A 13,477-nucleotide genomic window follows, 5' to 3' on the forward strand; every position below is an offset into this window, starting at 1 on the left:
CTTTGCCTCCCATCTGGTCAAAAAGCAGTCTCATAATTGCATTGATTTTCCTAGAGAATCATAATATCCTGGCTTCTTTTCCTGTTTTAATCAATGAATTATTGTTATATTGCTCTTCAATATTTTATAAATAATGTATAGGAAAATTTCACTTCAGCAAGAATTGTTATTTTCCCAATTCATGTTTCTTTTCCCTAGTGAAACTTGTATTTTTTAGTTTGTGTCAAACTAGGAAATAAGACAGTTATTTTATTTCCTCTCCTTGTGCATTCACACAGAAAGGTTTTAGGCATTTCTGAAGCTACGTTCACGCTTCACATGGATCAAATATACCTGGGGGGGTCTGCTCCTATTATCACCTGGGCTGTTCTTCCTACTCAATTTTTTTTTAACTTAACCATTTGGTCCTGAACACCACAAAGGTGTGTTTTGGGGAGACAATACCCCAAAATAATTGACTGTTGAAAATTTAAGCATTCTATGATAAAACTGCAAACATGATCCATTAAACTCTTAGATTTGGTGAGGGTCCTAAACTGGTATGTATTCTACATGGTCTGTATTCTGTCACCTGAGGATACTAGATGTTGCCAGCAGGAAACTGTTTTACATTCATAGTCTATTCTTAGATGATAATGGCTGGGATATAATGACTATGAAATGTGATCATTTACAGCATTCAAATGAAAATAAGAGAAGTTAGAAAGTATTTTAGCATTTCATTCATTTGCACACAAAAGACACAGTAGTACATGTAAATGTATTACACACTTTACATTTGACACATCTGCCTCAAGGGAACTTCAATTTTGAATGTCTACCTGAGGTAAATATTAACAGAATACCAAATGCCGGGGCTTGACATATTTGTACAAAGTGAAACAGAAGTGATTTATAAGTATTATTTTGTATTCTTCCCATTCATAGAAGATAATGTTTCTGCAAACACTGGATCCTTGGGTGAAGGATCAAAATACATTTCTGTTTTCGTTTCTTATTCTGTAATACAAAATAGTTCAAACTGCAAGTCACAGTACTTCCTAGGAGTTACTGTATTATATCTCCTTCAAAATACACACTCTCATACTCCATTTATGTTTTATTATTTAAGTATGTCACTTGGGCGTTTTCCCCCATTGAACTTTATCCAAGTTCACACAGAGCACTAAGTGTCTGATAACATTACATCACAATTAAGAATCTCAACCATTATGGTCCAAACATCTTTACAATTTTTATGTGTATTTTCAAATGCATCACTTCATAAGTGAAATACAAGTTTACATGTCAATGTGACAGTGAATCTAGAATATGTTCAACGGGGACTAAGGGGGAAAGATGGTGACTTTCCAGCCAAGGATGTCAAAAACTTCTAAGATAAATTAGGTAAAACAATGGGGACCCAGAGAGCTTCATATGATGTAGAATTTGTATGAATCTAAAAGAAATCCGTATATAGCAAAACTGCTGACAAAAGAGGAACCTAACAGTATGTGAGAATACCAGGTGTAGAGTGAGGTGTTGGGCAAGAACCCAGTGATCCTGAAATGGACACATAGGTGTGATGGAGGCTCTGGAGGCTGGAGACTGTTTCCTGCCTTTTCCGTGCTTTCCCTGGGGCATGTCCATCTAGATGTGGGGAAATACTCAACTATAAGACAACCATCTTAATTGTTTTTAAGTATAAGAAAGAATTTGTTCAATGTAATAAGAGCAAGTGGACCTTGAGTTTTCACTCCCTTATCTGGACAATTCTCTACGTTCATTTCCATTAACTCTCTTCCACCATCAAGTAGCTAAAGTGGGAAAAGCACCAGTGGTCTCCGTTCAAATATAACCATTTCTGATGGGTGTCATTTGCTTTTCAGCCAAGTAGACAGGGTCTGAGTTTTTGTGTTCTGGTGCAATTTTTCAGACTCCTGGCATTGACCTTCCTACCTAAACCTGGACAAGTAGTATAGAGTTAGGTTCAAAATCAAAAGTTACCCAAATAGTGTACTGATTTCCTTAGAGCCAGCTCCAGTTTTCCTAAATTGCCCACTTTTTCAAAGTAGCACAAAAGTTCTTCACATTGTGCCTCATGAACACATTTTACAGGTAGATGTGGAACTAAAGAACAGACAAGGGCCTCAGTGAAGACCTGTGTGTGCTGATAGGCGGTATTGTTCGAGACTCCTCTCGGGTATTCCCTGGGAATGGGGTGAGGGTGTGAGTCAAGCCAGGGGGAGAAACCAGAAATAAATCCCCCAGCACCTTCTCACTAAGGACAACTCCAGAGCTGCTATCTGAACTGCCTGCCTCACTAGCTGGCACACAACTCTTGTGTTCACATTAACATTTAGGGTACATTTTAATGATTTAGTTACTAATCTAAACCCTCATGCATTTTATGATTTCAAATAAACAAGTATGTGGTAGATCATAAATAGCAACACCTAAAACAGTAATTTTAGCTTTTTTCTAACTATAAGTGAAAAATCGTATCCTGCTTAATAAAAATACCAGTTTTAAAATCTACCATTTTGAATCTGACATTTATCCATGCAGATGCCTAGAACAAGCAGCTTAAGTAGAGTGAGGGGGGATATGGGTGCTCAGAGGAGAGAGGCAGGTGTCTGTGGGAGGGGGACCCAGTAAGGACCAGGACTGACTGGTGCCTCCACCTATGCCAGCCCACCCATGTGTTCAGGATCCAACCAGTCCATAATGCTGAACTGTGTTTGGGGACTACTGCAGGTCTGTGTTGCAGTGGGACTTTGAAGGCACCCTAGAGTCTCAGTTTAATGATGCTAGACAAATCTATGTCATGATTTAAAAATGGAAAGTGAAGCTAGAAATTTCCAGTAGCTTCATGGTCACTGGACGTCATTGCTTTTCTTGTCCCCAAGGAGTAGAATATTCTAAAAATCAAGCAATAGCACAAAGCTGAAGATCTTATCTTTGTTTTTTGGATTCCAGGAGCACAGAATTGAATTAATCATGATCCTTGGTTTAGGAGACCTCATCATTTGTGAAAGCATGGCCCACTTTATAGGTTTCCATGTTTATTATTATACCTGTATACATATTTTAAGTATCCAGTATAACTGTCTCTGGGCCTGACTTCATTCACCACCTGGCATCCTCTACCTGATAACCATCAGCCCAAATACTATACTCATCTCTTGTTCTGCTTTTCTAATCTCTTGGTATCTATACATAGCTAAAAAAAAATTCTAAGTCTTCCTTTTGTTAACTTTATAAAAAGCGTGTCATATTGTATATAGTATTTTAAGACGTTTAAAATTTAATATTGCTAAGATTCATCCGTATTATTACAAGCCATCAAAGTTCATTTGTTTTTTTAATTAACACGTACAATGAAATGCAGAATTTCAATGTGAAAATTATGTACAAAGTGAACAAATTAATGAGTTTAGATAATTGCATACACCATGTAACTGATACCTCAATCAAGATATAAAACATTTCCATCACCCACCCAGAAAGTTCCCTATACTTCCATATTTTTAATACTCACTTCTGTAGTAACCACTGGTGTGACTTAGACCGCCACAGCTTAAGTAGACTATTCTATTTTATGTAAATGAAATCATATAGTATATACTCTTTTGTGCTTCACTTTTCACCCAACATAATGATTGCCCATGATATATTGTGCATCAGTCATTCATTTTTTTAATATACATTGTATTAATCTACCACAATTTGTCCCATACTTTATATGGACATTTGGTTTGTTTCCAATCTGGGTGCATCTACCCAATGGAATCCTACTAGCAATAAAAAAAAAAAAACCTGAACTTCTGATATATGGGACAACATGAATGATTCTCAGAAGCATTCTGCAAATAAAAGAAGTCAGGCACAAAAAGCTACATGCTATATGAATTCATAATATAACATTCTGGAAAAGCAAAGCCTTAAGGACAGAAAATATATCGATGTTTGTAAGAGTTAGGGGTTGGAAGAGATTGACTACAAAGGGGCAAGAGGGACACTGATAGAAATGTTCTACATCTTGGGGCACCTGGGTGGCTCAGTGGGTTAAGCCTCTGCCTTCGGCTCAGGTCATGGTCTCAGGGTCCTGGAATCGAGCCCCGAATCAGGCTCTCTGCTCAGCGGGGAGCCTGCTTCCTCTTCTCTCTCTGCCTGCCTCTCTACCTACTTGTGATCTCTCTCTCTGTCAAATAAATAAACAAAGTCTTAAAAAAAAAAAAAGAAAAGAAATGTTCTACATCTTGAAGTGGTAGTAACACAACTGTGTGGGTTTGTCAAAACTCAGAATTGTATAACTAAAAAGGGTGAGTTTTACTGTATATAAGTTATATTTCAGTAAACCTTACTTAAAAAATAAAATAGGTGTTTGAGAAAACCTGCTAAGACAATCTAAATAATTACAGTGAACTATAACAGATAATTCCTGCCTTTCTTCTCTATAAAAGCGGGGGGGAGGGGTGTCCCTGTCTTGAGCATTTGGTTTCAAACAGGAATCTCCTGATTGTTTATTTTCTAGATTGCCAAGTTAGATTACTATCTATTTTGTCATCTGTTTAAAAAATATAGGTGTGGGACTGCCTCTTGGTAAAATTATCAGGAAGAACTGCCTCTTCAAGATCAAGTAACTCACTTGCTAATTGCTTTTGCCAGCAAATGGCGGTGGCATGGGCTGGAATAATACCAGAGACATTCAGAAACTGTAGCTTACTTTTGAATTGTCAGACTTTAAAGATAGAGCTGTTCGTAGAGGGTATTATGCTTAGTGGAAAAACAAATTATGCTTATTGACAGAGAGAGAGATCACAAGTAGGTAGAGAGGCAGGCCGAGAGAGAGGAGGAAGCAGGCTCCCTGCTGAGCAGAGAGCCCGATGCGATGCGGGGCTTGATCCAGGACCCTGAGACCATAAGTCAATCAGAGAAAGTCAACTATCATATGATCTCCCTGATATGAGGAAGTGGAGATGCAACGTCGGGGGGGGGTTGGTGGGGTAGGAAAAGAATAAATGAAACAAGATGGGATTGGGAGGGAGACAAACCATAAGTGACTCTTAATCTCACAAAACAAACTGAGGGTTGGGGTGGGGGGGGGGGTAGGAGAGGGGGGTGGGTTTATGGACATTGGGGAAGGTGTGTGCTATGGTGAGTGCTGTGAAGTGTGGAAACCTGGCGATTCACAGACCAGTACCCCTGGGGCTAATAATACATTACATGTTTATTAAAAAAATTAAATAATTAAATAATAATAATAATAATAAAAGATAGAGCTGTTCCTAAACAGGGACACAGAAATGCAAGAGAAGAAACTTCACAAACATACAAGATTGCCCTTTATGTTTTCCTACAAGAATTATAGTATATAACAATTAATATTAAGGAATCTACATATTCTGAAGATCGTTCTTCCAAGAATGTGGAAGTACATAAAAATTGCATTACATTAAGGTACTCCACACTTTCTTGTTTATTGACAAAATGCCTGGGATCCTTATTTAACACATAGAATTTAAAATACATTCTTGCCATTTTGTCGTGTCTTAGATTCTGGGAGCTATAACAGAGGAAATTAAGCACTGAAAAATTTGTGGAAGAAATCAAATCAATTGCAAGTGAACCCACCGAGAAGCATTTCTTCAACGTCTCTGATGAACTGGCCCTAGTTACCATTGTGGAAGCTCTGGGAGAAAGAATATTTGCCTTGGAAGGTATGACTAGTTCTTATAATCCTGCATGTTCTCTCTACAGTGTAAACTCAGTGTAATGGGGTTTTAGTATTTATTCCTACTACTATACCGCTCATGCAGTTTTCCTGTTCGAATAGCCAGCATGGAATAGTGCCTTTTATGTAAATCTTTCCCCGAGATGGCTATCTCACATTGCACCGTGTCTGTCGGCAGCTCTCTTTGTAAGGATGTGCGGGCTGAAGGAAAGCGATGGTCAGTGTAGACTCACCAGAACAAAAATGTGCCTGCCTGTGTTAGTCCTTTTCTGGGACACAGGTTTAGAAAATGGAGGCACTAGCTCAAGTTTTCTTTTTTCATATGTTTGTGTTATTTGGGGCTTCTGTGGAACTGTTCTTGTTTGCAGTAACTTCGTTGTTCATCTATTTTCTCCTTTTTTGCTTCTTGCCTACTTTAAAGGTCTTTATGGAACTCTCTCAACTCCCACAACAGTAAAACATTGCTTCACTATATTTGTCTAAGTCATAATTCTTTTTTGTAGATTTTTTTCTTTGATTTTGCAATGACGATTGGCTACTGAGGATAATGAGTCATGGCATTCCTTCCTCTGCCTTTGGTAGATGTCAAGTAACAAATTACTTTGAAACTAGCCTTTGCCTGACAAAAAAAAAATAAGTCTGGAATTGTTATGCCGGGAAAACTGGGGAAAAAAAAGCCTCTTTTTCATATTCTCTGATAAGTGGAGCCTAAAAGAACATGCTTCTTTCCCTTTTTCCAGAGAGTTCTACTCTTATGCCTCATCCAAATTCAATGGACCCTGTCCTTGTGAGGACACATGGAACTACTGTTGTTTTCATCTTAAACACAGAAATTCAAAATCACATTGTCAGTCATCCTGATATGACCTGATAATGGGGAACAGAAAGATAAAATGAGAAAGACATAAGTAAAACAGAGTAGACCACTTTGATTGAGCATCAAATGACCAGGAAAATGCAAATAACTGACCAATGACAGAATATTAAAATGTATAGAAAGGAAAGAGTCACAAGGCGTAGTGTATTTATTATCATGGGTCACTAAAGGGGAGTAAAGTAGGCTACCCCCAACTATGTCACTTTAACACGTAGATTATTTTGAGCTGAAGGTAATCGAGACCCAGCGGACTCGGGAAAAACTTTAACCTCTTCCTTAACTAACTAAAAGAATTTACACAAGTGCCCTGGCTCAGAAAAAGAGCTATAACCAAGGACAACTTTTTACTTGGAAAGACCTATCTGCATGGCAGGGCAAACTTCTAATTACTAAACATCTGTGCTTCTTATGTCCTGTGAACTGCCCTCCTCCCTTTGAGGTCCCCTGGTACCTATCCCAGTCCTTAGGTCAGGAGGGCATATAAGTGTCAATTGCCCCCACTTACCCTTCCATCTCATATTTTGGGGGGATGCCGTATGAAAATAAATTTATTTTTGTCCAGCTAGTCTGTTTTAGGTCAAGTTAATTATTAAACTAGCCAAGGAACCTGGAAGGGAGGAAGGGAAAATTTTTCCACTTCTGCATGACCTAGTGCACATACATATAAGTAGAAAAATAAAACAAAATTTCACAAAATCACTCTTATTATACACAAAGCACTCTGATAGTTTCTCATTTTCATTTTCTCTTCTCTTTCAATTAAAAAAATGCTGGTGATGACTCACCCTGCTGATTTCGTGACTGGAACATGACCCATAAGTGACAGATTTGGTTTAGATTTGATGAGCAGCTACAGCCCATGCAGATTTCATTTCTCTGCTTCCCTTTTGCCCTGGCTGCTTTTCTCCTGTACCCTTGGAAACAGAGCACTTGAATTACTTATCCATCTGAAGTCGCAGCTGCTTTTAAATAACTTGGCTCTCCTGCGTTCTTTGCACAAGTCACTTTTAAGTGGCTTTGGTCTCACAGTAGCTATCCCAGTGTCATTTACTAATAGGCCAGACCATAAGCTTTGCTGGTCTCAGGGACATATACAAAGTTTTCCAAATCATTGTGTACTTTTAATTTTTAATAATGTGATCTGATAAGTCAATAATGTGATACATGATAGGAAAGAATCCATAAAGACTATTTAAATGAGAATGATTTAGTTACATTAGATAGTTAAGCATAATACAGTTTCAATTTTAAACCTCATCTTAAGTAAGCAAATAAATATAACCTTACAGAACTTGTAGAAATGAAGCCTACATCAGCAGTTGTGGGAAGAGGAGCCCAATTTGCCTTAAATTACATTTTTGTGTTGCTTCTAAACTAACCACAACATGAGTTAAAATTACATGCTGGAATGCCCAGAAACTGTAAGAAGTCTGTATATTTAAAAGCAAAATTATTTTTTAAATGCCCTCAGATTAAAATGTCTCCCACATCTTTATTGCTGCACTTTCAGGCCTAACCAAATGCAGTGTTTTGACTAGCCTGTTTAGGATTTTCTTCATAATGACAGCAGAAAGGATTTCAGTTCCTTGTTACTTGAGAAGTGTCCACTTCCTATCAGCATTTATCTTTAGATGGTAAATAGCAGTGATTATGAAATTCCTGCTTGCCACAGACAGCGCCACCTAGTGATGAGAACAGGCCACCAACCTGACCAATCAAAATCAGAAAATGGTCTCTCTCCCTTTCCCAGCAAATGTTGGGGAAATTGCTGAAATTCCTAAGCACATGCTGAGCAGTGGGGAGAGTGGTTATCTCCGTACTCATGAACAGTCCTGGGAGGAGTTGACAGCAAGAAGTTCAGAGATGTGCGAGGTGCTATTTCCATGAGGACAGTTCAGCAGGCAAAATGTCACACAGCTCCCTTCTCTCTGTTCTCAGCTATAAGCAGAACAGCATCAGGAGAAGGTACTGGAAATATGCAGGTGTTTGCTGCTGCTCTCTTGCAGTTGGCCTTGCGAGATAAATAAAAAGACACCATAAAGCATTGTGGACTTAAAAACTTAAAATGCCCTTCAGTCATTTAAATTAGAGGATAATTCATATGTGAAATTAAAATGATACATTTGAATTCTAGATTGATATCCCCATTTAACCTAGTCCTAAAAAAAGGCAATCACTGATGTATTTGTTAACAGATTTATGACAGCAGATTGCGAGTAAATAAGTTTGATTTCACAAATTTAATTATTCTCATGCCTCAATGAAAAGGCAGACTGGCTGTTACAATTATGCACTATTTTTAACTTATTTGCAAAGCCAAATAAATCAGTAACTCCCTACTAAAAGTAAATGAATCAACATTCCCGCAATCCCCTTAGGAGGTTGTGGCTTTGGGTTGGTGAATATTTTGAGAGTAGCACATTTTCCATGGAATGCTCTGATTATCTTTGTATCTCAATAAAGAGCCTAAAAATGGGTATAGAATCTTGCCCATAGAAATCCTCATTAAAAACTTTGCAGATTCAGGGAGCTCTTAGAAAGCTAAAAAGATCTAATGCTTGCTACTGAACCTCATACAGACCATTGACTAAAAAAAAAGGGTACTGACTCTTAAAAAAAAAAATATGTGATTGTACAGCATGTAGCCTAGAGCTCATCAAAAAGTTCCTCCCAATTTGTGAGTGATATCTACCACCAGAATTTAGAGCAAATACAAACCCAGAACTCTTCACCCTTCATCAAATAATGGAATTCTAAGAGGATTTGTTGCTGGAAATACAGGTGAGGCTGGTAGAGTCAAGAGACCTCTTTAGATATGTGAATAAAATTATTTCAGCCCAGTAACACAGCAGGTGAGTTTAGCCTAATGTCCGAGCAGGATCCCCATAGTGTGAGGGACAGACAGAGGTTTTCAACTTCAGTACTTTCAACTTTAACCCCCTGAGTCCAAAGTGCCTTATCATCCCCAGGCATCCACAGTGTAAGAACAGAAGCATGAATGGATTTTTCTCAACTTCTCCAGCAAGGGTGGGGAAGCCATCGGTCAAGAATTTAGACAGGGCCCTTCTGCTAACCTTCTCTGTCCTCCACCCAGCCCTACCTAGGAATTTTGGGTTGAGAAATGTGTGGCTGAACATACCCAGAAGATGTTGGAAGTTCTGGTTGGTAAAGAGCCCAGACTGTAATTGGCCTCTGTCTTCTTCAGATCAAGAGTATACTAACAGGTGTTTATCTCTCTGTTATAGCTACAGCTGACCAGTCAGCAGCTTCATTTGAAATGGAAATGTCTCAGACTGGCTTCAGTGCTCATTATTCACAGGTACATTGACCACTCAGCAGAAAACGAAGTATCTTTTTTTTTTTTAAGGTTTCCACTTCCGAAAGCAATGCCCAGGCATCAGCGTTGTAAGTACAACTAGTAGTTCATGGCTTGAGCAGTTATTCCGACCGTGATGACGTTCCTAATCCAAATAGGAAAATGACATTTCACAAACTTACTAGGAAAACAAGTTATTTCACACAGTTCATTACACTGTACTAATAATTTTGCATAAAACATTTTGAAGTCTGCCTTATGTAATTATCCATCTGGCTAAAAAAATAGTTGCTAATGATATGGAATGTATCTTTTTCTCAGTTTCAGTGTATTCAAACATCTTACTAAAATTCCATGATCAAGACCTAGGTTGTTTGGCACCTAGAATTAAGCAGACAGGCAAGATTAGGAAATATATCATTTGTGGTTGATGAAAGAAAAATGCATCAGAGTCCATGCAAAGGAATATTGACATTTCAGTGGGCAAATTGTACTGTATAACTTAGGGCAAGTTACTTACTCTGTCAAGTTATTATCGTGTTATTATGAAAATTATGAGTTAATTATGTAAAGCACTTTGACTGGAACCTATCACACTGTTAATGCCGTGTTCTTACTATTTTGTTAAATATCATTTGTCTTCTCTATTTGGATATAAGGACTGGGTCATGCTTGGAGCAGTAGGAGCCTATGACTGGAATGGAACAGTCGTCATGCAGAAAGCTAATCAAATCATAATCCCCCAAAATACGACCTTTAACGTTGAGTCTACCAAAAAGAATGAGCCTCTTGCTTCTTATTTAGGTAAAGTTTGGATGTAATCGATAGAAAATTATTATGTTTTATTTTTGGTTTTGTTTTTATTTTATTTTTAGCATTATTTGCTTATATTTATATAGGCTTACTTAAAATCACATAAGATATATCACTTCAAGATTTAGACATTTTATAGAACTCATGAAAGTTCCAAAGCAGCCTTAGTTTCTGAGCAGTGGTCAGAATAATAGAACATGGAGGTCATGCTCTCTAAGAAAGTCTCTCTAGTACAGAAATGATTTAGGCTAATATGTGTACTTTTTGAGGTCTCCCTGTGTCTGGTATTCTCATTAATCTCAAGAAGAGCTTTGCACTTGGTGGATAAGAAACTACGATAAAAAAGAGAAACCTTGATTCAGCTAATAGCCTGAAGATCAGACTCCTATTTTCTCTGATATATCCTATATTATTGGTTTCTTTCTAAGGGTACTCATTTTGGGGGAAAAAAATGTTAATTTGTCTTGATATATAGCCTCTTCTTTATTTTTTTTTAAAGATTTTATTTATTTATTTGACAGAGAGAGATCACAAGCAGGCAGAGAGGCAGGCAGAGAGAGAGGAGGAAGCAGGCTCCCTGCTGAGCAGAGAGCCCGATGCGGGGCTTGATCCCAGGACCCTGAGATCATGACCTGAGCCGAAGGCAGCGGCTTAACCCACTGAGCCACCCAGGTGCCCCTATAGCCTCTTCTTTAGTAGTTCTATTAAATCAGACAAATGTTGAGATGTAATACCATCTTGTTTTTCAAAGACTTGTCTGGAATAAGGAGGCATATGTCTGGTATCACCTTGTTCTCGATCTGTACCGAGCTGCCTAGGAGATACCAGGGAACTAGTCTATCACTAAATGATCTCAGTAAACCATTAGGAGGGACTAGGATGAAAAAAATCCTCAGGGTATGATTTCCCAACTCATTACTCATTCAACAAATATTTGACCGGTACCTATTTTGCCCCAGGCATTGTTCTCAGTGCTGGGGGTGCAGTGGTAAAGAAAACATTTGTTTTCTTTACATTTCACTGTTCATATTTTACTATGTTAGCATTCCTCTCTGGGATCTTTCTGTCCTGGAGACAACTCTTTTTCTCTCTCTATTCCAGTTTCTTTCTATTTTACAAGGATGGTAGGAGTGGGTCTTTACTGGTAGGTCCATACATCTCCTTATTCAAGGACACATCTTAAAACTGTAGAGGCAGGGGCACCTGGGTGGCTCAGTGGGTTAAAGCCTCTGCCTTTGGCTCAGGTCATGATCCCAGGGTCCTGGGATCGAGCCCCTCATCGGGCTCTCTGCTCTGCAGGGAGCTGCTTCCTCCTCTCTCTCTGCCTGCCTCTCTGCCTACTTGTGATCGCTCTGTCAAATAAATAAATAAAATCTTTAAAAAAAAAAAAAACTGTAGAGACAACAAGACTTAAGAAAAAATGAAAGGCCGGAGGGTTTAAGATAGTTAAAAATATGGCAGTAAGCAGCAAATATAATGTGAGCGCTCAAACCCCTTAACACATGTTGAACGGCATTCATGAAAGTCTAGTTTATTTCTCATAGAAGTCCTATTCCACTCTGCCCTGGTCAGACATCACACATTACAAAAGAAAATACCAAACTAGGTTGTGCTGATAAAAGATTATCTAAAGGATACCGACCTGGAGACAATTCCTTTCTGTCCTTCCCCACCCCCTACAAAATTTGAAGAAGTTGATGGTTAGAAACACTGTACACTGCATATTTTTTAAATATTTGGAAGATTGTGCTATAACATACAGAGGTTGGACTCAATATTCATATACATTAAAAGAAATCTTAGCATATGGTAAACATCCAACTTTCCAAATTAAGATGTTAAGAAAATAGAAAAATGAGGTCACAGCTCCCTATGACAGATCTGAACTAGAATCTAGGTCCCTTGATTCTTATTCCAGTGCTCATTTCACATTTAAAACATTTACAAAATTAAAGATATGGTATGAAGTCCACAGAGTTGTGTGTGACATCTTAAGACGTTCACACATTGGGGCACCTGGGTGGTTCAGTCATTAAAGCATCTGCTTTCAGCTGAGCCCCACATTGGGCTCCCTGCTCAGCAGAGAATCTGCTTCTCTCTCTCCAGCTCCCCCGTGCTTGTGTTCCCTCTCTCTGTGTCAAATAAATAAATAAAATCTTAAAAAAAAAAAAAAGAGGAGGAAGAAGAAGAAGTTCATACATTTTGGGGTGACTGGGTGGCTCCATTGGTTAAGCATCTGACTCTTGGTTTCAACTCAGGTCATGATCTCACAGTTCTGGGAAGTCCGCTTCAGATTCTCCCTCCCGTTCCCCTCTTGCCCCTCCCAGCTCTCTCTAAAATAAATAAACTCTTTTTTAAAAAGTTCACACATTTTGAGGTGCCTGGGTGGCTCAGTTGGTTAAGCGTCTGCCTTAGGCTCAGGTCATGATCCCAGAGTCCTGGGATCGAGCCCTACATCGGGCTCTCTGCTCAGCAGGGAGCCTGCTTTCCCCTCCCTCTCTCTGCTTCTCTGCTACTTGTGATCTCTGTCTCTCTCTGTCAAATAAATAAATAAAATCTTAAAAAAAAACTCACACATTTTAATAATACTATAGTTTTTTTGATATTCTGAATTATTGTTATGTGATAAAATTCCTTAAAACCAAATAGTCTTAAGAATCCTAAATCTATTATTCCCTGAAAGCTTAGATTTAAGTTTGCTTAAAGCAAGCTTAGAGAATTCAAGACTTAAAGATATCACTGTGAGCAAGAAAAA

General features: G+C 38.3%; 1 protein-coding gene across 1 annotated transcript in view; it reads left to right on the forward strand.

Annotated features, from left to right (window-relative positions):
* Nucleotides 1-13,477, forward strand: part of ITGA1 (integrin subunit alpha 1) — a 173,104-nt gene that overhangs the window by 100,478 nt on the left and 59,149 nt on the right. The window contains 4 exon segments of the mRNA XM_047728897.1: nucleotides 5,539-5,562; nucleotides 5,565-5,702; nucleotides 9,839-9,912; nucleotides 10,569-10,713. Of these exon segments, the coding sequence (XP_047584853.1) occupies nucleotides 5,539-5,562; nucleotides 5,565-5,702; nucleotides 9,839-9,912; nucleotides 10,569-10,713 (381 nt within the window).

The sequence above is a fragment of the Lutra lutra genome, chromosome 5 (assembly GCF_902655055.1).
Source record: "Lutra lutra chromosome 5, mLutLut1.2, whole genome shotgun sequence".
NCBI classification, from domain to species: domain Eukaryota; kingdom Metazoa; phylum Chordata; class Mammalia; order Carnivora; family Mustelidae; genus Lutra; species Lutra lutra.